Below are 26,659 nucleotides of genomic sequence, written 5' to 3'. Positions count from 1 at the left end.
TACTTCCACTCCGTACTTCTTGGCCACCTTCTTGATGTTGTGTTGAAGTTCTGTGTACGTATGGTACCACCTCCGGCCTTGAACAATTCGTTGGGTCTTTCGCATTGCTCCGCTTGCTGTCCTTCAATTTTTTGACCAAGGACTGCGTCACAGCTAGAATGAGGGAATCAGGGAAGCCTGCCTTTTCCAGCCTTGCGACCTGTTACAAGAAGCCCGCGAGCACAGCGTGGTGACAGGACTTCGTTAGTGCAGACGAAATACATTGTAAAGCGATAGCCCTTTTGACCGTCTTAGGATGAAGGACAGCAAGCGGAGCAATGCGAAAGACCCAACGAAATGTTCAAGGCCGGAGGTGGTACCATACGTACACAGAACTTCCCACAACATCAAGAAGGTGGCCAAGAAGTACGGAGTGGAAGTAGTATTTTCTGCTCCGCGAAAGCTGTCTGGTATGTGTGCACGCACAAGAAGAAAAGAAAAACTGCAAGAGTGTGGCGTAAAACACCGTAAGCCCCACGTAACCTGCAAAAAAAGGAGTTGTATATGAGTTCCCGCTCACTTGCGGGAAGGTTTACGTTGGGTAAACTGGACGTTGCCTCAACCAGCGCCTTCTGGAGCACAAGAACTCTTTAAAGAAGACAGGCTCCCATCTCCCGGACCATTGCCAAAAATGCACTAAGAAGAATAAGGTCGCCTGTTTTCCCCGCTTATCGGACTGTAAAGTATTGTTGAGAAGCCGCGATCAGATTGAACGGGAACAGGTGGAAGCCTATTACATTAGAAAAAAATGAGATAACTGCATCAGTGATTCATCTGTGATACTTCGCCGATCTGAAATGGTTTTCTTAGATAGATTTCTGTAATCGCCTGCCTTTGGATTTCTTTTGGTGTTTTCTGGTACCCACGTGCTTGTGATTCGCACAGTGGCGCTTGGGTAAAGCGAAGGTATATTAACGGTCTACGTCGAATAAAGCCTGTTGATAGTAAGCGCTCGTCCCTGTCTACTTCTATGTCCGTGTCTTTTATTGCGCCCCTGTGTCCTCCTGAAAAGTTATGAAACAACACGCCCAAATACAAGTATTTCTGCGAATTCCTTTGGTCACATTAAATGAAACACAAGGATGCTGAGTTACCGTCCGATCTACTGGCTTGCTAATTCGTCTATGCTGACCGCCGCCCGCGCTCTGCTTCTGGATGCCAACATACAACAACAGAACAAACAAAAGTCACCAAGGATACATCCATGAGTGCCACCATGCTCCGGCACATATCCAGGGAGAACTCGAGGGCATTTCCATCTGAAACCACAATTGTGTCCCCGATAATTTTTACCCTAAGAACTCCACACGCAGTCGTTGAGGCTCGAAGCAGAACAGAATGTAGCACACCCGCCGCTTAGGCTACGCCAAGCATCTCGCTGCTGTGAGAAAACTTGAAAACTTGGAGCCAAAATACTGCCACTTTTCTTTTGATTACCTGCATCCTTTTTATCGCCACACTCCTCTCTCCTTCTCTTTCACAAAATTTTATTTCACGCCCTTTTATGCTGCTCCAGGAGGAATGCGCTTTGTGCCCGTGAAAGCAGACAAATGCATGCTCCTACTTTTAAGCAGAAATTTAAGCGCATTACAGTCGACTCTCCAGAACTGTAACTCAAAGTCGTCCGGAAATTTGTTCAAACTATGCCGACTCCAAATTTACAGGGCCTGTTATTAAAAAAAATGTTAGATGTTTACATATTCACAGCATTGGTACAAATAATCCGATTATTCGAATTATGCTAGTTGGAATTAATTAGATTTTATCCTAATAATAATGTACTCTACTAGGCATGCCATTCAAACTAAAGGAGTAGCTGCTGCGAACGTACTTTCCTCGGTCAGATTTCTTAGCAGAGTCTGGAGCGAGTAGCAGTTGACGGTGCCGTTGCTGGCCACCTGATCGAAGGCCTCTTTGACGTCTTCCCCTACTTCATCTTCGTCAGCCCATTCTTCGTCCTGTCGGACAACAGAACACTCTGAGCCAGGCACGCCATTTGATGCTTTGAGACTTGAAAACTTGATAGCAAGAACGCCCTCACCGCATATTATTTGCGGAGACTTCAATGCTCCTAATGAAATTTGGGGCAGCTCACATACATGTGCTCGAGGTGCCAAGCTTGCAAACCTTCTGTCCAAGCATTCAGTTCAGCCATTAAATGACGGAAGCATCACCTACCTCCGAGGTCCGACGACTACCAGCAGCATCGACGTGACATTTGTCACAAGTTCATTCACTCACAACTTTGGCTGGTGCACTGATTTGGAGACACGCGGAAACGACCATTACCCAATCCTGATATCGGCTTTCCATGCGCAGGGGAACCCAGAGAAATTCCTTATAAAATCTACAGACTGGGATGCATACAAGGACGCTGTAAGCAGAGGAGTTACTGCGGCAACTCGCAATGAGGAATTAGCATCGACAATGGAGTATTGCCTGAGAGCGAGTACACAAATTACAGCTAAAAATGAAAGCCTACCTTTAAATGATGACACATTGCAAAGGCTCTGTGCTATACGCAGGCGAGCTGAAAGGAAAGCTCTGCGCACAAAAAGCCTCCATGACCTACGTGCATGCCGACGGGCACAACGTCACATTCGACGTTACATGGATAAACTCAGTCGGCAAAAGTGGCGTGACTTTGTTCTACGCTGGATTTGCGCCAACCAGTAACCAATATTTGGCGGATAGTTAGAGGTATGCGCACGCCACTTCAACAACTCCACCCCTTCGCTGCACTCTCCCTTCACGAACAAAAATCTATAAAAGAAATCTCAGAAGAATACTGCAGGCTACTGTCGGCAGGGTCAGGGCACTCGACACTCTCCGCAGATGGTCAAACAGGCATCCCAAAGGCGGCAGCGCCAGCGTTAGACCTGCCTTTCACAATGGAAGAACTATCCACAGCTATCGCGGAGACAGACACACGTCTCCGGGTCATGATGAGGTGACCTATGACGCCATTGCAAAGCTACCCCACACCTCCCGTCTTCGACTCCTGGAGTATTACAATTCTTCCTGGATGACTGCTGAGGTCCCCACGGAATGGAAGCTGGCGAAAATTGTGCCCATTTTGAAACCCCGTAAGCAGCCAACAAGCTACGCATAATTCCGGCCCATTGCCCTACTGAGCTGCGTAGGTAAGCTCATGGAGCGCATGATCTGCAAACGCATAACTTGGTTCCTAGAAAGCCGAAATGAGTTCCCCCAAGAAATGAACGGGTTCCGTCAAAACAAGTCTGCGACTGAGAATATCATCGCCCTCGTCTCATCACTTGAGGAGTACCTTCATGCTGGGTACATTCCGACAGCCGTTTTCCTAGACATCAAGGCCGCCTTTGACTCTGTCTTTCACCATGAAATTGTCGCAGCCTTTGCCAGTCTTGGCCTTAGAGGAAAGCTGTACAAATGGATTGGGCGTTATTCAAAAGAACGGCAATTTTTTATGACCACCCCAAACGGTCCAACACGCTTTCACGCAGTGGAGAGGGGCGTACCACAGGGAGCAGTGCTCAGCCCTCTCCTGATCAATATTGTCCTTAAACACATAAGAAGAAATCTTCCACGAGGGGTCCGCATAACAATTTATGCTGATGATATCTGCATCTGGACCGCATCACGTTCGCGCTATATCACCCAGCAACGTCTTCAGAGTGCGCTATTGCACATTTCGATGTACCTGGCTTCCAGAGGTCTTCGTCTCTCGCCAGAAAAGAGTGTTGCAATGGCGTTTACAAGAAAAACGATGACCCGATATCCGCTGCTCCTAGGCGGACGATCGCTACCATATGTACGATCTCAGAGATTCCTGGGTGTTTTAATCGACTATAATCTGTCATGGTCACCTCAGATAAAAAAACTTCGCGAGAGGATCACTGCAGCATCGCAAGTGTTCAGCTTCATGGCGGGAACGATGTGGGGTAGCAACTGGCGCTCAATGCTTCTGCTTGAAAGCCTACGTTGAAGGAACCTTGCGCTACTGTCTGCCAGTGCTCAATAAGACTCTCGGCAAGCAATAAGACTCTCATCAAGCAATAAGACTCTCGTTGCCGCACGGAACAACTGCCTGCGAATGTGCCTTGGCCTCCCAAAGTGTTCTTCTGCATCAGGAACAGTAGCGGAGGCAGGATGTCTCCCACTAGAGGTGATTGTCGCCCAGGAAACTATGCGTACCCATCACCGCCATGTCCTGCAAGGGAAGAAGCACTTCCTGCACCGCGTCCACCTAACTCACAGCAACTCTAGCTTTGGCCAGGCAGTGTAGCTCCTGCCCCTCCCTACTATTAATCAGCCACAGAAGCTACTACCTCTGGCCTTTGCTCCATGGACACTCTCTCCTCTAAAGGTGAAGAAGTCTGTTCCAGGTGTGAATGCAAAGAGCCGCATACCACAGGCAGCGCTTCTGCAAGCTACTCTCGCCTACTTAACCGAGGAATATAGGCAGCACACCCATATCTTCCCCGATGGTTCAACTACTAAAGAAGCCTCTTCTTGTGGCCTTTATGTGCCCTCAACAGGTCATGCCCATTCTTACCGGCAGCATCGGAGGACATCCTCTACGAAAGCTGAGCTTCACGGCATTAAGGAAGCTGTTTCTTACATCCTGCGCCGAACCGCCGGCCGTTGGGTTATCTTCACCGATTCAAAAGCATCTCTGCAGATTCTGGCCAACCTGCTGAAGAAAGCGAATCACCAGCCAGTTTCCCTGGACATCGGATATCTACATCATTTAGCTATTGCCGCAGGCCACTGCATAACATTTCAGTGGGTACCTGCTCACTGTGGCATTCAGGCTAATGAAAAAGCAGATGAAGCGGCCCGTACGGGCCATCAACATCGGAGATACATTCGAACTTTTTTCACGAAATCTGATGCGTCCCAAATTGCTAAAAGTTTTGCTTCCGAAGAAACGTATCGGCTTTGCACTTTGCCGACACATCAGTACCAATTTCTTCACTCAATCGACCCACATCGACCTCAGTCGACCTCAATCGATTCTCACCCAGAATTCCTCGACATCTGGAAGCACTTTATCATCGACTTCGTCTGAATGCTGCATATACAAGCGGCTTGCGATACCGTTTTGGACAAATGAACAGTCCGCATTGTGACAACTGTGCCTCGATAGAAACTGTGGAACATATCTTGCTCGAGTGCCCTGCGTATGCTGACGAGCGTGCGTACTATGAACATTGCATGCAGAAGCTCTGCCCAGTGCCCCTAACAATGGACAAAGTTTTAGGTCCCTTAGCCTGCCTCAGGCAACAGAGACTTGCAGTGAACTTTCTCCTTACATATTTAAAACACATTGGACATCTCGATAAGCTTTAAATTCACTTGCACGTTACCTTCATGCATTCTTTATGCAGTGAACTTCGTCAGCCCATTTGTAGGACTATGAACTCCATCATTCCATAGGTTACATCAATACTCGCCATTGCATCCTTAGTACCCATTTCATGGCCGCATTTTACCTTCGTTTTTTTTTACCTCTTCCACACTGCTCTCCTTCTGTCTTTATCTCCCAAATTCCCCTCCCTACGCAGAGTAGCACGCCAGCGATTTTTAAACGCCGGCTAAATTCTCTGTATTTCATTAAAGAGTCTCTCTCTCTCTCTCTCTCTCTCTCTCCCCCTCATCTTCACAACCATCGTCAGCCTCACCGTTAACAGCATCGGCTGGCCGTTTTGAGCCCTGGAAAAGTAGTCTTTACTCTTGTGAAAGCTTTGCATAGCTAGCAACATGCGCTCTTCCACTTTGATGGGCTATTGTTGTTCCCAGCCAACGTACGAGCACCTATCTCCACTCAGGCAACATCAGTCAGCTGGACTGTCAATTCTGCTTTGTGTTTCAACGTACGAGTTTGGCTTCGAGAAATCCGAGATAGGCTATAAAATGTGCGCGTGTGTGCTTGTTCGCTTCCCAGGCCACAACAAAGGTGATATATTCACCCCCTGCATTTACCACACGTCAAAACTTCGTAATAAAGAGAAGAAGAGTCACTGCATAACCTGAAGCAAAAACTGGCAGATGTTTTTACCTATGTCAGTGCGATCGTGCTTAAGTTTAAAGAAGAAATAAATTATAATACTTTTGCTGCGATTCGCTATTGAAATATCTCACGATACATGAGGAACCGACCTCGTTACACATACTTACGGTGCTGCAGCGGTGGTAAATTAGTACAGCACCCGTCTCGTTTGTCAGAAATGCTGGGTCGGAATCTTTGTCCTTGCCATGAACTTATCGTTATTTTTTTCCGAATGGGCAAAGCTGTTGCCGGGGGTCGACCCGGCGTCCACAACAAGGAGGGAAGATCTAAGCGGCACGAACCTTAGATGACAGTCGGCAGATGGTTACTTCCTCATCGTACTCCCTGAAAAAAAAATGCGAAAGAAACATTGGAGGCCTCGACAGAGGTGAAGCTTGTCGAAGTTCTTTTAGAAAAAAAAAACAGTCAAAGCAAAGCAAACTACAAAACAACGTCACAGTATAGGTTGCTACGTAATGGATACCGCATAGCATGTTAAACTAAATGTTCTTATTTCTAGCGCATATGAAGGAAAATTTGATCTGGCATCCTGAAAGGGACAATGTGCTTTTTTTGTTAAGGCAGCCAAGACTACTGATTCTTTACGGTGCCAAATATTAAGCCGATAGCCTTTAATGGCTCATGGTCGCGCTGTCCGTCCGTGCGCTGGAATCGTGCCAACTGTGGCACTCCTCCGCGCAGCGGCGCAACCTCCTCCCCCCCTTAGCAACAGGCGCTCCGGTGGGGGGCGCAGCTCTACATAGCAACCGAGACGTCACACAGTACCCGCAGAACGAGCGCGCGCGCGCCGGCGGTGGCAGCTGCACCGCCGCTCCTTCCCCAGACGTCTCGCTGCAGTCGAGTGAGTGAGACGCATGGCTCCGAAGCGGCCCAGTGATTCCGAGCCAAGCGGTTCGGGGAAGTGGCAGTGGGTTGACCACAATGCTTTCGCCAAGCACACTTTAGAATTTCCAAAGTGTCTTCGGTAATTTTTTGAAGAATGAAGTTGCCATGCGACTAGGTTGATCGTTCTCTGGGAGTTAAACGTCCATTATGTCGTGGCGCACGAGGCTGACAGTGTTTCTTTCTTTAGTATTTGCGTTCATTTGCTTTATAAATGAAAATTCAAGACAGCGCCAAAAAAACAACAACAGCCAGGAGGACATACAAGCGCAGATACAAAAGATCGAGCACTGCACATGTTTTTGCGTGCTTCTATTTCGCTGTTCTGAATTTTTTTGCGGTGCCTTAAATTTTCATGACGAGTAATAGATTAGGCTAAACCAGATTTCTTAGGCTTCTTAACACTGAGTGGCCTTATTAAAGATTACATGAATTGCAGTGTATGCTATTAAGCCACTGTACAAGCATCGCACACTTCAGTAAATCAGCGCCCTTGGTTGCAGAAAAAAAAATGAAATTGATGATTTCTGCATTTATACAGCCGATATCGGGTCCGGGAAGGTTTTGGTAATCCACGCTGCAGCGTTGTTCATGTCTATTTCGCCTAATACGAGTAGTCAGCTGATCGCCAGCACTTCATTACGTCAACGAATCCTTTAATGAAGCAGACCGTGACGAATCACCAGTCGCCTTTATTGAGTCTGTCGTAATTCTTCACAGCACGCGTGTACGTACCTGCAGCAGTTCTCTTTCTCGGCGTAGATTCTGAAGAGGAAGTCTCCCGCCGCGCCTTCCTCATTGGTGTACGGTATGATGCAGAAAGTGCCCGGCGAGAGCTTCAGGCGCTGGCTCACCTCCTTCCGTGACTTGAAGCACTTGGGTTGAAAAACAAGCCGGTCGTAGGTCAGGTACTCACCTGTCAGCGGGGCTGGGCTGCTGTCCGGGTCTTCGACCTAACAAGAAGGTATACATTTCACGTGGTAGCAGCAGACCAGTAAGGCTATATGCTGCCAACATCAGTCATCATCATCATCATCATGACTGCGCTCACTGCTGCGCAAAGATCTTTCCCATATCTCTCCTATTAAACCTATCCGGTGCCAGCTGCGGTCACCCTATACCCGCAAACTTGCTAATCTAATCCACCCACCTAACTTTCTGCCGGCCCCTGCTACGCTTGCCTTCTATAGGACCCCACTCCGTTAGTCTTAAGTTCAGAAGAGCAAGGTTCCGGGCTAGTTGGTAATGCATTAAAAGAAACAGCGCGACGAAACACGGACACACGAAGAAATGACACACACACGAGCGCTGGAACAAGAGATGAAGTTCAGAAGAGCAAGGTTCCGGGCTAGTTGGTAATGCATTAAAAGGAAGAAACAGCGCGACGGAACACGGACACACGAAGAAATGACACACACACGAGCGCTGGAACAAGAGATGAAGTTCAGAAGAGCAAGGTTCCGGGCTAGTTGGTAATGCATTAAAAGGAAGAAACAGCGCGACGAAACACGGACACACGAAGAAATGACACACACACGAGCGCTGGAACAAGAGATGAAGTTCAGAAGAGCAAGGTTCCGGGCTAGTTGGTAATGCATTAAAAGGAAGAAACAGCGCGACGGAACACGGACACACGAAGAAATGACACACACACGAGCGCTGGAACAAGAGATGAAGTTCAGAAGAGCAAGGTTCCGGGCTAGTTGGTAATGCATTAAAAGGAAGAAACAGCGCGACGAAACACGGACACACGAAGAAATGACACACACACGAGCGCTGGAACAAGAGATGAAGTTCAGAAGAGCAAGGTTCCGGGCTAGTTGGTAATGCATTAAAAGGAAGAAACAGCGCGACGGAACACGGACACACGAAGAAATGACACACACACGAGCGCTGGAACAAGAGATGAAGTTCAGAAGAGCAAGGTTCCGGGCTAGTTGGTAATGCATTTAAAGGTGGAAACAACGCGAAGAAACAGCGCGTTAGTCTTAAGGACCAGCGGTTATCTTGCCTTAGCATTACATGCCCTGCTCAAGCCCATTTCTTCCTCTTGATTCCACTAGGATGTCATTAACCCGTGTTTGATCCTTTACCCACTCTGCCCTCTTCTTGTCTCTCCATACTACACCTATCTGTTTTCTTTCCATAGCTCGCCGCGCTCGACGTTAGTACTAGGACAAGAAAAAAAATGATGAAATGAATATTTTTGAAAGTGCTCGAATGTGAGCGCATTAATGAAAATTGTGCGAAATAATCTTGCGAAGAGAACTAGGAAGTTACTTTTGACAGAGTCGGGGCCGAGAAAGATGTTATTAAAAAATGTCGCAGCAAAAGCATGAGTACTGGGGCAAGGTAATCACTGCACCGAAACAGCAGCCTGAGCGAAAGCTATGGAGTGTGTATATAGCGTTCACGTTGTTTTGTGGTCGCTTTCCAGTCCACATGGAAATATTCCTACGCGTTCACTGCTGAACAGCTGGTTTCACTGTTTGGCTTTCGATAACAGAAATCTATTTCTTGAACAAACCACTGCGACGACGGGGCCTACCTTTCCTATTGTTTTCGAGCATTGAGAGAGCGATCAGGTGTTCGCATGATTGATTTGTGGATGGCTTATAGTAAGTTATTTATCTACGCACATATTCCCAGCTAAAATGTGTAAAAAGAAAACCGGACTGAACGACACATTGCGGCCACATATAAAAAAAAGAAAGAAAAACAGTACCCTGTACACAGAGAAGCCGATGGAGAGCCACATGTCTTTAGTCGCTGTGAAGTAACGATTTCCCGCCTGAAGAAGCGCCACGACCATCGTGCATTCGCCGTCCTCTTCTTCGTCGTCGGCCTCGCTCAGCTCCACCAGGTATTGCGGATTTGTGGCGAACTTTTCTGCGACCACGAGGAGGCAATACCACGCCGTTAAAACTATAGCTGGCGGGTGATGTCTCTCACACGTCTACAAATCCAACGAAGCCTCAGATGAGGCTTCGGGAAAAGTGAAGGACTCTGCGGCATGGACTTGTTCGCAAACGCCACATGGAGCAGCCAGCGAATTGGCTGAAAAACTTTAACGACACCTGCGGCGCTATGTTAGGTGTTCCGAGCTTGAGCCTTGTAGCTTCAACTTTCAGGTTCGATAATAATGATGCAGCGCGGCTTGACCGCAAAACCTGCGCCTAGGCGCGAACATGGTTAAGTTTTTGTCAGCCAGTTTCCTCAGAGCACACTCTAAACACGAGTACGCTTGTAAGGAGGTAAAAAGGAAGTAAAGTTGTCCTCTGGCGCACTCCCTTTCATAAAAAGGAGTGCTCCAGAGGGCAACTTTACTCCCTTTTACTCCTGTCAGTTTAGAGTGCAGCGTGTGTACGGCGGAGTAGAAATTGGTGAAAATGGTTTTTTTTTTCTTCGCTATTGTATACAGCCGGTATTTTCAGTCAACTGCTTCAGTCAAATATTTCAGTCCTAATGCTGGAGTCACGTGCATATCTGACATACTGTCCCTTAATCACTGGATTGACCAATACAAATAAGGTAACAACAGGGCTCACTGGTGTGTTATTCAAAACAAAACCTTGGTGGGCTTTCTTTTTTTGTAGTTGCCAACTACATTATCGTGTCCCGTGATGACTGCGTTTCCTTTGATCAAAGATAACCCCTGCCATGCACGCACCCATGCGCGCTTTCCTGGACATTACGCAACTGCCGCCGCGGTGTCGTAGTCGTTATGGTGCTCGGCTACTGACTCGAAGGACGCGAGTTCGATCCCGCGTGTTGCTGTCGCCTTTCTATGGAGGCGAACTCTTAGAGGCGCGAATACTGTAAGATGTCTGTGCACGTTAATTGACCCCATGTGGTCAAAGTTAGCCGGAGCCCTTGACTACGGTGTCCCTCATAGCCTGAGTAGCTTTGGGACGTTACACACCGTTCACACACCCATATTATGTAACTAAGCGTCACTCTCTCCGCACTCTTGGTTGCCTCCGTCGAAACTTGCGCCTAGCCTCTGCATCCGTGAAAACACTTACGTATCTTACATTTATCAGACCTAAAATAGAATACGCATGCTCAGTCTAGGATCCCCATCAAGCTAATCTTTCGAACACCCTCGAAGCTCTACAAAATCGCGCCGCCAAGTTTATTTTCTGAGACTACTCCTATCATTCCAGTGTCACTGCACCCAAATCACGGGCTAATCTTACTAATCTTGAAAAGCCACGCTGCATCTTCAGACTGTGCCTTTTTCACAAGTTCTACCATACGCCACTCAATGTTTCAGCAATCTTACCAGTTCATCGACAATCAAGTCGCACCAGCCATCCTAAAGCCGTCTATTCGCCCCCAGCACAGACCACTGCCCATCTTCGTTCGTTTTTTGTTCAGACCGCTCCGGACTGGAACAAACTGCCTGTCGACTGCTCCTTTGAGTTTCCCTCCTTTGGGGAAAAGAGGCGCCTTTGTTTGAAATGAATTCAATGAGTGCCGGTAGACTGGGGTATGTGATGTGCCCAGCCGCCTTGTAAAGTGGCGCGTGAGCACCAGAAACAAAAACTATGCGGGCACTTTGGCAGCCTAAGGTGCGCTAGGTGAAAGCCTTTGTCGCGCTACTTCGACTACCAGTGACTGCCTATGCTTGTTGCGGCTGCACAGCTTGAGAGCCATCCTCCTCCACTAGCGGCTGCACACCCACTGACGACGGAGCAGCGCTCGACGTCGCCGAGCCGACAGCTCCACCTGTCGACGAAGATTGGCAGCTGCACTCGTCGATGAGTCACACGAGGCGCTGGATGTAACGCCGGACGGACGGACGGGAGAATGACGCCTTAATGAGGCCCAGAGCAGACTCCTTTTGTAAAAGAGAGTGCGCTACAGGACAGCTTCCTCGCTTTTACTCGCATAAAGGTGTATTCGTGTTTACAGTTTAAGGTCCAGTTTGAGACGCGCGAAGAGTGGCACTGACGGTGGGCCCGATGGCAGAAACGAAGCGGATTATATATAAACTTAGTTTTTGGCTTGTGTATAGTTTAACGTCCGAAAGCGACTCAAGTTGCGAGGGACGCGGCAGTGGAGGGCGCCGGAAAATTTCGACTTCCTGGAATTTTTAACGTGCACTGACGTCGCATCGTCGTCTCCGCAACGACGTCGTCTGCATCGAAATGCGGCCGCGGCAGACGGGATCGCGGGATTGAACCCGCGTCTGTCGTCATGGCAGCAGCCGAGCACCAACTGAGCCACCGCGGCTTATATATATATATATATATATATATATATATATATATATATATATATATATATATATATATATATATATATATATATATACAGGGTGTTTCACCTAAGACTTTCTGCAATTTTCAAAAATAAGCTATTTGAATTAGATGCGCCCTTTTTCTGGCATAGCATTGTCAGTGGGTGTAGTACATCATAATTCAACTAAGACGTGCTAACTAGCAGGCTTCTTAACCAATATTCAATAGTTAACTTTTAAACTATAACCGTTGGGCTCCTTAATTATTGAGAGGCATGCAGCCCACCGTAAGTAATGTCCATATCCGTTTTTAGAATTTCGAGAATGCGATTATCCTCGGCACTTTGGCCCAACAAATTTCGCCTACATCGCGCCAAAATACATGCGGTTTGAGAAGTTTGCAGGCAAAGCAACCTCTCCAGTGAACCTAACTCGTCGAAATAGCCAAAATTTGTTGGGCCACAGCGCCGAGGATAATCGCGTTCGCGAAATTCTAAAAACCGATATGGACATTACTTACGGTGGGCTACATGCCTCTCAATAATTAAGGAGCCCAACGGTAATAGTTTAAAAGTTAACTATTAAATATTGGTTAACAAGCCTGCTAGTTCGGATCCCACCGGCGGCAGGTGGTTGTTTTTTTCTTCTGCTTTTCTAATCAATTATCTTTAAGCGACAACATATTCAGTAATGTTCTAAATTGATCAACACCACAAAATGAATAAATAAATTAAAAAAAAGCCCCTGTGCCCCTTGGTTTCTGTGGCTGTTGGCTTCTGCCATATTTATAACGAGCCCCTCATCCCCCTTCCCTTGTTTGCTTAATTGCTTAGCGAGGGCCTCGATTCTGGCAGCCTTGACGCCATAGGGAGCATAAGAGGGTTCTCACGCAGCTTCCACCCTCTCCGTTCGATGACGTTCTACGTCACACCTGCGGTAACTCAGGACGTTCTACGTCCGCCGCTTATGAACGTGGGTGGCGCTGATGAACACTCTCAAGGTTAGGTTACTTGTAAAACATAAATACCCCCGAAAGCAGAAGAATTGACAGCCGTCGCCGTAGCTCAGAGGTAGAGCACCGGATGCGTAATTCGGAGGTCGTGGGTTCGGATCCCACCGGCGGCAGGTGGTTGTTTGTTTCTTCTGCTTTTCTAATCAATTATCTTTAAGCGACAACATATTCAGTAATATTCTAAATTTATCAACACCACAAAATAAATAAATAAATTTTAAAAAATCCCCTGTGCCCCTTGGTTTCTGTGGCTGTTGGCTTCTGCCATATATATATATATATATTGAAAGGGGGTTCGCGTACTAGTGACCTCAGCTATACAGTTCGCCAAACAACTGAGCGGACGGCAGCAAAATCACAGTCAGTCTACACAGCCAGAGAGCTGGAGCCGCGCGCGCCGGCACACTTCGTCGTCAACTTCTTCGTCTGCCATCGAGGCAACCTGAGGCGCATTCATAATAGTTCAGGCGCGTTACTTGTAATTCACTACAATGGCCCCGGGATGGAAGAGGAGCCATCCTGGCGACCTATGGTGCTGGCAAGCGGAGCGGGTCGTAATAAGTCTTGAGGCGACTGACATGGACAAGCTCACGGCCGCGACGACGCAAGTCCGAAGAGGGTGTAAGCGGCTCTACAATATAATTAACAGGGGATGTTGATTCGACGACGCGGTAAGGGCCATGATGTTCTCTGCGAAATTTCGAAGACTGTCCTGGTGTAGTGGAGGGGACCCAAAGCCAAACTAATGAACCTGGAGAGAAAGCGTGCGCGGTTTGATGGGCATCGTGTTCATGCTTTCGGCGACCTTGGGAGTCCGAAGTGAAAGAACGGGCCAGTTGGCGACATTCCTCGGCGTGCTTGGCGAGTTCGGAAAGGGGCGTGCATTCGGAGGCGTCCGGAGTGTACGGCAAAACCGTGTCCATTGTGGAGGACGGCTCACGGCCATACAACAGGTAGAAAGGGGAAAATCCGGTGGTTGACTGGGTGGCGGTATTGTATGCGTACGTCACAAAAGGCAGCACAGAGTCCCAGTTAGACTGATCTGACGAGACGTACATGGTGAGCATATCGCCGAGAGTGCGATTAAAGCGCTCAGTCAGCCCGTTAGTTTGAGGGTGGTAGGCAGTGGTGGTCCGATGAATGATGCGACACTCTCTGAGGAGGGCTTCCACCACGTCCGAAAGAAAGACACGGCCTCGATCACTGAGCAACTCGCGCGGCGCACCATGGCGGAGAACAAAATTGTGCAGCAGGAAGTGGGCAACGTCACGAGCAGTGGCAGCGGGTAGTGCGGCGGTCTCTGCATATCGGGTTAGGTGGTCGACGCCAACAATTATCCAGCGGTTCCCAGATAACGTGTAGGGCAGCGGGCCGTAGAGGTCGACGCCAACACGATCGAATGGGCGAGCCGGGCACGGTAATGGCTGCAAGGGGCCGCTCGTACGTGGCGCGGGAGACTTGCGTCGCTGACAGGCGATGCAGGAGCGGACGTATTGGCGAATGTACCCGTACATGCCCCGCCAATAATAACGCTGAGATATTCTTTGAAACGTCTTCAACACACCGGCGTGGGCACATTGTGGGTCAGCGTGAAACGAGGCACAGATCTCAGAACGTAAATGGCGAGGTATCGCGAGGAGCCACCGTCGACCATCTTGCGTGTAGTTACGGCGGTAGAGCAGGCCATCACGGAACGCAAAATGTGGTGCCTGGCGGCGTAGAGTGCGCGAAGGCACAGCAGTGTGAGCGTTGGTCACGACGTCGATGATCGACGCAAGCCACGGGTCTTTGCGCTGTTCCGCAAGCATATCAGAGGCGGTAAGAGGCGAGAGGACGGGTTCAGGCACGGATGAGCATGCAGCGGCGGTGGGCAGAGGAGATCGAGATAGAGCGTCGGCGTCCATGTGCCTACGGCCAGAGCGATATACAACGCGGATGTCGAACTCCTGAAGGCGGAGAGCCCACCTGGCGAGGCGGCCGGCCGGGTCTTTAAGAGACGACAACCAGCAAAGCGCGTGATGGTCCGTGACGACATCAAACTGGCGGGACATCAAACTTTGTTCGGGAGGAAGTCGCGCGTCAGCTCTCGTTGATGCCCTCCAGTCACGACGCTGCGACTCCTCTGGTGGCGCCATTGCAGGAGGTCATCCGCCATGAAGTTGCCGAGGCTATTCCTACTGCACATCCAGTCCCTTCGGTTGCTCCCTTAACCTACGCCGAGGCTCAGTATCCCCAACCATCTCCTATACCCGCCCGGATGACCTACGCAGAAGCAGCGGCGCGCTCCGTGCCCCTGACTGTTCCACCTCGTCAGCCCGTCCTGCGCCCCGCCCCGTCTCTACGACCAGCCCCGGTTTCTTCGCCGTCTCCGCAGCGGCTTTACAACCCTTGGCGCACATCGGATAACCGACCCATCTGTTACTCCTGTGGGTACGCGGGACATGTCGCCCGCCACTGTCGCCGTCGCATGGTGGCATCGCCGACCATCTCAACCCCTGTGCATCCATCCCAGATGTTTTATTCGGCTTCTCCATCCTCGCCGCTAGACGCGTACGCCCCCGACCGTCGTGCTTACGAGACCCGACGTTCTCCATCACCGCGCGCGCCGGCACACTTCGTCGTCAACTTCTTCGTCTGCCATCGAGGCAACCTGAGGCGCATTCATAATAGTTCAGGCGCGTTACTTGTAATTCACTACAATATATATATATATATATATATATATATATATATATATACTACGATGAAAAAACTTGCTCGACTGCTGATAACATAAGGAAAGAGTTGAAGTACACTTCTTAGAGAAACATTTATTTACCGACGGTTTCGGACGGTGGACCGTCCTTCATCAGGGTAAGGTTGTTTGTGAACAAAGACGATGCACTTGCTCACGGCACGGCACCATATATATATATATATATATATATATATATATATATATATATATATATATATATATATATATATATATATATATATATATATATATATATATTGTAAGAAGAAGTGGACGATGGACGACTCCGCAATGCCACACTTCGTCGTCATCGCTGGTGGCTCGGGCGCGAGTCTCGTGCTGGAGCTGCTTCCTTCGGCTGGTTCTGCCGTCCTGCTACGACCCGACCGCTGCGTGGGTTGGTCACCGTGACCCCTTAATAAATCCACTGTTCACTTGGTGGAGGGTGCAACGATCCTAACCCCCGACGTCGCCCTGGAACTCCACAGTCGCATGGTGTACGTTCCCATGGAGGAGCCAAGCCAGCAGCCCCTGACCCTGCTTCCTGCGACCTGCTCCCACCTGTCACCTGTTCTGGCCCCTTACGTCAACGGGACCCTGCTATCTTTAGTGGCAGCGGTGACCAAGATGTGGAGGATTGGTTGTCAGCCTACGAACGGGTCAGCCGGCATAACAAGTGGGACGACGCTCTGAAACTTAACAACGTGTTATTTTACCTTACTGACGTCGCTAGCCTATGGTATCGGAACCATGAGTCGGACATCATCCCCTGGTCCGAGTTCAAAACTACGTTTGCCGAAGTATTCGGTCGCCCTGCCGTTCGCAAACTTCGCGCTGAACAGCGTCTCCGTTCGCGAGCGCAGAAGACAGGTGAAACCTTCACCAGTTACATCGAGGACATCGTCGATTTATGCAAACGAGTCAACCCGTCTATGACGGAGGAAGATAAAATTCACCACGTCATGAAGGGCATCGTTGATGGCGCCTTAAACATGCTCGCGGCTAAGAGTCCGACCACCATCGCAACGGTATACGAACTTTGGCAAAGCTTCGACAAGCTACGGAAGCAACGCGTTCTGGTTCGCCACCCTAATGACGCGTCGCTCGCTGTACTGGCCGCACACCCCGACTCCTCATGTCTCCACGCAAAATCAAGAAATTTATCCGCGAGGAGGTTGCCGGCCAGCTGTCTCTCCTACCCTCTCTACCCGAACCATCATCTTGTTTGGCGCCGCAGCTCAGAAATGAAATACAGCGACAGGTCTCGGAAGTTCTTCCTTCCGGCCATCCTCCAGCTCCTGTCGCTGCCCCGATGGCGCTTTCTGAGGCTGCCCTAACTCCACCTGACCCCAGTGCTGCGCCGCTGAGTTATCCTGATACCTTCGCGCCGTACCCCGTTGTGGCGGCGCGTCGCACCTATGCCGAAGTTGTGCCTCGCCCAGCACCTGCCACAGCGTATGCGTATCCTTCGGCCATGATGCGCTCACCACGCACTATTGGTAGAGTTGCGCCGCGTACCTCTCCATGGCGCACGTCGCCCGCCATTGTCGACGCCGCATGTCACTGCCGGTGCAAGAATATACTTGAATGCCCTATCCGGCCTCCTACTTCCGAGTTCCGCCGGGGCCGCCAGCTGAACCTTCTGACCACCAGGCTTCCTCGTCTTGTCGCTCACCTTCACCCCGTTGCCGCTCCATTTCGCCCGTGCTCCGCCGATTTCCCTCAGCCGAGCAGGCTAACTAACCGCCGCAGTTCCCGAGGCACGAACTGCGTACTCCGCCGACCGTGAAAGTCCTGTTTCCATGCTAACGTTATTGACGTTATCGTGGAAGGTGTTTCGACTCTTGCTTTTATAGACACTGGTGCCGTCGTATCTGTTATCAGCCAAGAACTCTGCCGCTCTCTTCGCAAGGTGACGACGCCTCTTTGCGGTTTGTCGCTACCTACTGGCACTGCACAGCACCTTCAGCCCACAGCTCTCTGCACCGCTCGAGTAATAATTGCGAACACCGTGTATTTTATTAAATTCATCGTCCTCACCACTTGTTCTCATGATGTCATTCTCGGCTGGGATTTTCTGTCCCATCATCATGCCTTGATTGACTGCGCCCGTCCTCACGTCGAACTTTCCGTGCCATGCGCTCTGCCATCCACCGCTGTGTTTAATGACGTGGGTCCTCGTGCTGTTCCGAAACTCCATGTCGCTCAGGAGTCTACTATCCCACCCATTAGCGCTGTCCTCGTTCCTCTGGCTGCCACTTCTCCCGCCGACGCCACCGTTCTCTTCTTACCTTCCGACGTCTCTTTCTGCCGCCACCGTATATCACTGCCCTTAGCCGTGTTTGACTTGCGCAATGGTGCCAGCACACTTCTGGTCGCGAATACCCTTTCTTACCGCGTCACATTGCTTCGTGGAGAGTGCGTTGGCCGTTTGGAGCCTGTGGACTTATTATTTGACCTCTACGCTACCGAACGTTCATCTGCCTGCGAAGTTGATGCGTTGACCCCTAATAATGTAGCTTCTGACCCGCATCAGCGATATATTCTCGCCTGTTCTGTTGAAACTGCCCTCGAGCCACGCCGCCGCGCGCAGCTTCTTGAGCTGTTGCACCATTTTCGGTCTTCATTCGACACGCCGCAAGCCTCTTTGGGCCGGACGACTGCTGCATCCCACCACATCGACACAGGCACTCACCCGCCTCTGCACCAGCGCCCATACCGCGTGTCATCTACAGAGCTTCGTGTCATAGCCGAACAAGTCGACGACATGCTCCACCGCGGTGTTGTTCAAGAATCAAGTAGTCCCTGGTCGTCTCCCGTTGTCCTCGTCAAGAAAAAGGATGGGTCTATACGCTTCTGCGTGGATTATCGACGTCTCAACAAAATTACACGTCGGGATGTGTATCCGCTCCCGCGTACTGACGATGCATTAGACTGCTTGCAAGGCGCAAAATTCTTTTCTTCGCTTGAACTACGCTCCGGATATTGCCAAGTTCCCATGGCTCCAGCTGATCGCGCAAAAACCGCTTTCATCACTCCGGATGGGCTTTACCAATTCAACGTTACGCCATTCGGCCTTTGTAACGGCCCAGCAACATTTGAACGAATAATGGACAACGTGCTGCGTGGCCTCAAATGGAAGATCTGTCTTTTTTCTGACTGATTTTCCCACCCATCTGCATCGTCTCCGCCAGGTGCTGACCTGCCTTGCTCGTGCCGGCCTTCAACTGAACCTTAAAAAATGTCACTTCGGCGCCCGCCAACTCACCATCCTCGGCCACGTCGTGTGTAAAGATGGCGTTCTCCCCGATCCTGAGAAGCTGCGCGCCGTTGCTGACTTCCCGAAACCGGCCTCTCTCAAAGAGCTGCGCAGCTTCTTTGGCCTATATGTTCCTACTTTTGTCGTTTTGTACGCAATTTTGCTACAATCATAGCCCCACTAACAAAGCTCATGAATGGACCCGCTAACTTGTCTTCTTGGACACCGGCCTGCGACGAGGCCTTCGCGAAGCTCCGCAAAGTTTTGACATCACCGCCCATACTTCGTCATTACGAACCCGATGCTCCAACGGAACTCCACACTGTTGCCAGTGGTGTCGGCCTAGGTGCGGTACTCGCCCAGCGCAAGCATGGTTTTTCTGAATACGTCGTGGCTTATGCCAGCCGCGCCCTCACGACAGCAGAGTCAAACTACTCCGTTCCGGAAAAAGTGTTTGGCGATCATCTGGGCGATCACCAAGTTCTGTCCTTACCTGTACGGACGCACGTTCGACGTTGTTACAGACCACCACGCCCTCTGTTGGCTCGCTACGCTCAAAGATCCGTCGGGCCGTCTCGGCCGCTGGGCCTTGTGCCTTCAGGAATATGATATCCGTGTTGTGTACCGCTCGGGCCGCAAGCATTCCAACGCCGACGCTCACTCTCGGTCGCCGGTGTCCCTTCCTGCCGTTCCCACACCACACCCTCCCCTGACCGCTCTCACAATCTTAGATATGCCTTCCGAGCAGCGCCGAGATCCTTGGATTTCTGCCCTGTTCAATGTCATCAATGCCCCTATCATGGCTGCATATCCGCGAGCTCTCCGCCGCCAAGCTTCCCATTTCTCCGTCCGGAATGGTCTCCTTTACCGCCGAAACTATAACCCTGACGGCAGAAAATAGTTACTGGTTATCCCTCGCCATCTCCGCTCCGACGTTTGTGCCCATCATCACACTGACCTGCAAAGTGCTCACGCTGGTGTCCTCACAACATATCACCGGCTTCGTCAGCGCTACTATTGGCGTGAATGTACAATTTTGTCCGCCGCTACATCCGATCGTGCGATGCCTGTCAGCAACGAAAGGATTCACCTAGTCGCTGGGCCAGTCCCCTGCAACCTTTTCCATGCCCCGCTCGCCCCTTTGACCGCATCGGCATCGCCTTTTATGGCCCACTTCCCTGCACTCCGGCCGGTAATCGATGGGTAATCGTCGCCGTCGATCACCTGACCCGTTATGCAGAGACAGCCGCCCTCCCACAGCGACGGCTCGTGACGTCGCTTATTTTATTCTACACCACTTCGTCCTCCGTCACGGCGCACCTCGGAAACTCCTCAGTGACAGGGGCCGTGTATTTTTGTCAGAGGTAGTTCAAGAGCTCCTCGCAGCAGGTCAAACAGTACACCATACGACTACTGCCTACCACCCGCAAACAAACGGCCTCACGGAGCGATTCAATGGCACTCTGGGCGACATGCTCGCAATGTACATTGCGTCTGACGATTCCAACTGGGATCAGGTACTTCCGTTTGTGAATTTGCGTATAATACCGCCCATCAAGCGACGACAGGTTTCTCCCCTTTCTTCCTCTTATACAGCCGTGAACCATCCTGTACCATCGGCACCATTTTACCCTACCGGCCCGATCCTTGAGACTACACAACTATCTCCGACATTGCCCACAAGGCTAAAGAGTGCCGTCAGCTGGCCCGCACCTTTACTAACAACACCCAAGAATACGGCAAAGATATGCACGACGCTGCCAGGCCTGCTCCGGCGTTCTCCACTGACTCTCTTGTTTGGCTTTGGGTTCCTGCCGACAGCAAGTTCTCCATCAAGTACCATGGCCCTTACTGCGTCATTCAACGCACGTCTCCTGTCAACTACCTCATTGAGCCAGTTACACCTTCCTCGGACCACCGCCGTCGCGGTCGCGATTTCGTCCACGTTAGCCGCCTCAAACCGTACTACAACCCGTCTGTCGTCTCTTGGCCGTAAGTCGCCAGGATGGCTATTCCTTCTCGCGGGGCCATTGTAAGAAGAAGAGCACGACTCCGCAGTGCCGCACTTCGTCGTCATCGCTGGTGATTCGGGCGCGAGTCTCGTGCTGGAGCTGCTTCCTTCGGCTGGCTCTGCCGTCCTGCTACGACCCGACCGCTGCGTGCGTGGGTCGCCGTGACCCCTTAATAAATCCACTGTTCACTATATGTGTATATCAAGAGTGACTTCATAACAGCTGATTGATCAATATCAGATAAAGTCACCAGAAATTGAAAAACATGACAGGATTTAATTCACGACGTTTCGGCTGGAGGGCCAGCCTTTTCGAGTACACTCGAAATATATATATATATATATATATATATATATATATATATATATATAGAGAGAGAGAGAGAGAGAGAGAGAGAGAGGCCGTAGTCCGACGTAAGTGATATCCATACCAGCTTTTAGAATTTCGATAACTTCGTATTTAGGCGTATACGTACCCCTATCCTTCGTCCATCCAGCAGAGTTGAAACCGGGCACCCAGGAACCTTCGAACTTCACCACTTCCCAGTGTTTTTTTACTTCACCTTGGTCTTCTGCTTCCGCGACCATGGATCCAGGGTCCAGGTGGCAGAAGTCGGCCCGACCGAAGTGCTCCAGAAAACATGACTCAGATATCCTGCCGAAAAAAGCGATCGTCAGTGCGTCATTCTCTTAAAGTTCAACGGCTATCGCTCGCTCAGTTCAGTTACTTATTTTCGGCCATTTATGACCGGAGCTCTCATATTATACCACTTGCTGACCTCGCAGTGACAATGCAACGCAGGGTATCTGCCGAAGCAGTTAAAATTCTTACTGCCGGCCCGACACCGGCAGAACTAATTAACCTAGATTGGACTCCGGCCCACGACGGCCTCCGGGGAAACGAGACAGCGCACGCATTGGCCCGAGGACTCACACACCGGGACACCAATGCAGTATCGTAGCGCAAAGAGCCGCTTCAGAGGGATGAGGAGCTGAACATGTACCAAGATATTCTTAGCCATTGTAAATTAGGAAGACAGACACTACCCGAAGCATGCAAGGGCCTCAGCAAAAAGGAAGAGGTCATATGGAAAAGGTTACACGTGGGAGTTTTTCTCAAACCACTAGCACTAAGCAGATGACATCCGGCGATCCAAGACCCGAGGTGCAAACCCGAGGTGCAATAAATTCTGCCCCGCCCGCATATTCCCTCTTCTTTCTTCTTTCCAAAAGCATGGATTATTACAAAGATGACGTCTCGAACAAACAAAGCAATGAAACCTGAAGGGTTGCTAAGGACTCCTCCCTGTCACCGCACTCGGGGCAGAAACGAACGGCGAACCCAGCGCCTTGATGCCCGAAGTTGTCTCCACTGTTCCAAGCCTTCGAAGCCGGTTATTTATCACTTCGGCGGTCCCAGGAACCGACCCCGCCCGCCGCCTGCTTTCGATAATGTTTCCGCCATGCGCACTCTTCTTTGCACTCTCTTCTCCATCGTCACCGACGCCAAATACAGGAACGGACGTCTAAACCCTTGCGCAGTAGGCTAAAGAACCTACAAATACATTACATCATTCATGCGAGGCAGGACGCCGATCATCTGCTTTCAGGGCTTAACATCGGAGGAGTTCCCGCTGGGCAATAGAGGCACTCCGCAGGGGGCTGTGCTCCCACCCTTCCTTTTTAACATCGTAATGAGGAAGCTCCCCCGTAAGCTTGGGCATCTCGATTGCTTAAAACTAAGCATCTACGCGGACGTTGTGACCGTCTGGATCTGCAAAGGGAACGACTCGTACATCACATCCCGGCTCCAAGAGGCAGCAGATATAATCAGCAAACACGCAGAGGACGTACGTATATGCTGTTCGCCAGAAACATCGGAGCACCTCTTAATGACCAGCAGTAGCGGGAAGATAACTCCAGATATCAAAATTAAAGTCAACGGGAACGAGGTTGCGAAAGTAGATGAAATTAGAATATTAGGTATGATTATCATCCGCAGGGGCAGTAACAAAAGCCTGATTAAGAAATTAAAAGATCAGGCGGAGCTGGTAGTCAGAGTTTTTAATTACACGTCCTAACAGAAGGGGTGGCCTCACGGAGGCTAGTAGACTCTGACTCGTACAAGCTTTTTCACGAGACAAATCTGCTACGCGACTCCATTCCTAAATATCAACAAGACCGAAGAACGGGAAAAAAACACCATAATTAAGAGATGCACGAAGTGCGCTCTAGGGCTCCCCATAACTACTTCTAACGACAGTCTAGAGAAAATGGGGTTGCATAATGAGTGGAAAGAGCTGGCTGAGGCGGTCAGGATATCCCAGAGGGGGCGACTCGCAGGAACGATGGCAGATAGACAAATCCTCGACTGGGTAAACCTACTAGCGCCCGGGGAAGGCGAAAGTGTCAGGGAAAGCATAGATCGAGAAATCAGAAAGCATCTATACGTCTCGCCCATACCGAAGAACATGCACCCCGTACACGACGGGGGGAGGAGGAAAAGCAGAGCTAAGCACCTCGCTAACAAATTGGACAAATTCCCGCCGGGATCGGTCGCCTACACCGATGCAGCGATAGGGAAAGAAGGCGACGTAACCTCAGTCGCCCTGTTAGGCACCCTTCATCGCCATAGGAATTCAAAGAAACCGAGATCTACCGCCGGTAGAGGCGGAGGAGATTGCAATAGCCATTGCCATTGCACGACCAGGCGTGAAACACGTCGTCAGCGATAGCAAAGCGGCGGTTAGGAATTTTAGCAAGGGGAGAGTCAGCAATCGTGCTGCCAAACTTCTGAACGAGTCGTCTCTCGTTGAAACCATGACTATGATCTGGACCCCAGCACACGCCGGTCTCGCTGGCAACGAGGCTGCCCACATGCTCGCCCGCTCCTCGCTACCTCGGGGTGCTGCGGACGCCTCCACAACATCATCTAAAGGCAAAGAAAGTATTGGTACGTTTAGGGATGTAACCTAAAATCTGAACAAAGACCGGAGAATATATCTGCCACCGAATAGATCCCTGAGTCGTACGACTGGAGAACACTCCAAGCACGAAATGTCTTCTCGCCCTTGTGGAGGAGTTGGACGGGTGCCAGAGGGCGGAAGAGGGACGGTGCAGAAACCGAAATTTGGAAATTCTGCGGCCACGTGACAACATTAGAACACATAATTTGAAGATGCGTTTGTACCCCAGGGCGCAACGCGATTAAAACTAGCGATGAATGGGAGACCACGCTGAGAAGCTCCGACGAAAAAACTCAGCGCTTCGCCGTCCGCCTGGCGGCCGAGGCTGAAGACCTCTTCTCCTAGACGGGGTCGGACGTCCTCCGGCCTCGGTGCGACAGACTGCCTCCCCGGACGCCTGCGTGCGGACCCAGAGGTGGCTACCGCGCCATATTCGGCAGAAATAAATGTCCTTCCTCCCTCCTCCTCCTTGCGCGGCCTTGTCACCGAACTTACTCCGTCGTGAGCGCTTCTCGCGCCCGCTGCTAGCTCTTATCATGATGCCCGTTCAGTGTCGTGACCACGTGCGTATCACGCGCGGCATGTTTTCGCGTGAAGAAATCGCTTCATCCCCACCAGGCTTAAGAGATGCGCTCTAAGATAACTTTTCTAGCATTTAACTCATAGGATAAAAAACTGCCCAAGTTTATTCAGATATTCCATTGACCTTTGCGCCTTCCTACAATTCTGTCAATCAATCTATAGCAATATTGCCAATCAAGCCTTTGCTATTCGATTAGAAATGCCCAGTATCAAAAAAGATTTTCATCATCGCATTTGGGGCTCTTTATGCTGTCGAAAGTGATGAAAACAAGGAAGTCGCATAGTTTCACTTGTCTGATGATGCCCGATGACAGAACTTTGAAGCGGTCACACCCGAGTTACACTGCAGACGCTTCCCTACAAGTGCCATCGCTTGCTTCGGTTGTACCAGCGGTACCGATAGGTAACAGCCGTTCATTGTATGTCATGCCGCCACGGTACAATCGGGGACAAAAGTTTACGGGACAGGAGTTATTGGAAAAACGTTTGTGTAGCTCCATCTCGCTATCCAGTCACCTTGTATTGTGTGAAGGTATTAAAGGCCCAAATGCTCCTTCCTCTGGTATCGATGCCAGGCGACTGTGTAGTCAGCCAAAGCTACAATAAACGTTTTTCCAAGAACTCGCGTCCAGCAAACTTTTGTCCCCGATAGTACATCACATGATAGGGTTGCCGTTAAAAATTCCGCTCAGATTAGGATCAACGGGATAGTTTCATGCCACATTTTTTTTTTTATGAACCCCGCCGTAGTCATTCTCAGCAGCCTAGAGCTTGAACAACTGCGTTGCATGGTTTTTTGGTATTTATTTTTCGCTCAGTTTAGCTGTCAAGTATGAGAGGATCGCAGAGAAGCACAGGAGCACATATTTCGTGAACATTAATTTTGTTATTGTTTAGATGGCGTTATTACTTTTCTAGCTATTTTCAGGCGTACCTTGAGGTGCTTAATTTTTCTTGAAGTCATTTCCTGTTCTCGGGCCGCTTCTTCTGTTGTCACAATTCCACAGTGCCATTTCTTAAGTATTATTATGACTTCCATTGATCCCGCTATCTAAGCGGATGTGAACGTTCGTGATTGGCTACAAAGGATAACACAAAAACGCGAGCACAAAAAGTCGAAAACACCGCAACATAAGACGATAAACTTCAAATAATGGCTCCATTAGTTTTCCCCCAACGAAGACAGTCAACGCATGCCGGAACTGGCAATGAACCGGGCAGACATTTAGCTTTCATAACTTATTATCACTATGTATTACTTTACGTGTTTGATTTCTTCTATTCTCGTTTAATTTGCCTACCTTAATGGGGTCTCTAGCTGGGGCGGATGCGATAGCGGCAACATCATCTACACCAAACGCAGTAAGCTGCGGGGGAAAGCTTCAGAGAACACACACAGAAAAATGGGAAAATTCTCCACACTTTTCTTACTCCTTCGGTGTGTACAAGTGAGAGCGATAATAATTGTACCCACTCTAAAGCCCGATCACGTGATCACTTATGAAACATTCTTTAGCGCCCATTCACTGATTCAACATCAGGGATATCACAACCATGCTTACATGGCTCAGACCTGCAAGGATCACACGAAAACGCTGGGTATAACCTATTAGAGGCGCGACTCCCGGCTAACAGGTATAGCATTCTCATCGGCCCAACGCATCAAAGTGAGAGTGTTCGGTGACGACATACGGTGGCGACTCACCAAAACTCTCCATCGTCTTTGACTACGAGTCCCAACTCTTGGCGTGTTTGTTCGCTGATCTTGTTCCACTCTTCACAGCTGCAACAAAAAGAACCGAATACACGGGTGTCGTGAGAAGTGAAAAGAACATTGTTCAGAGGTCACGGGCCGGGATGGGGGATGATCA

At 50.0% G+C, this 26,659-nt stretch overlaps 1 protein-coding gene across 1 annotated transcript in view; it reads right to left on the bottom strand.

Annotated features, from left to right (window-relative positions):
• LOC149363273 (calpain-9-like) overlaps positions 1-26,659 on the bottom strand; it is a 57,336-nt gene that overhangs the window by 7,744 nt on the left and 22,933 nt on the right. Inside the window, exons 8-14 of the mRNA XM_089568449.1 lie at positions 26,494-26,571; positions 21,717-21,895; positions 9,702-9,865; positions 7,712-7,929; positions 6,376-6,418; positions 1,871-1,997; positions 1,240-1,298 (exon numbers count right to left, since the gene is read on the bottom strand). Of these exons, the coding sequence (XP_089424575.1) occupies positions 1,240-1,298; positions 1,871-1,997; positions 6,376-6,418; positions 7,712-7,929; positions 9,702-9,865; positions 21,717-21,895; positions 26,494-26,571 (868 nt within the window). The remainder of the gene's footprint in view (positions 1-1,239; positions 1,299-1,870; positions 1,998-6,375; positions 6,419-7,711; positions 7,930-9,701; positions 9,866-21,716; positions 21,896-26,493; positions 26,572-26,659) is intronic.

The sequence above is a fragment of the Amblyomma mixtum genome, chromosome 2 (assembly GCF_055824585.1).
Source record: "Amblyomma mixtum isolate Tamu chromosome 2, ASM5582458v1, whole genome shotgun sequence".
NCBI lineage: Eukaryota > Metazoa > Arthropoda > Arachnida > Ixodida > Ixodidae > Amblyomma > Amblyomma mixtum.
This window is presented reverse-complemented; position numbering and strand designations above follow the sequence as displayed.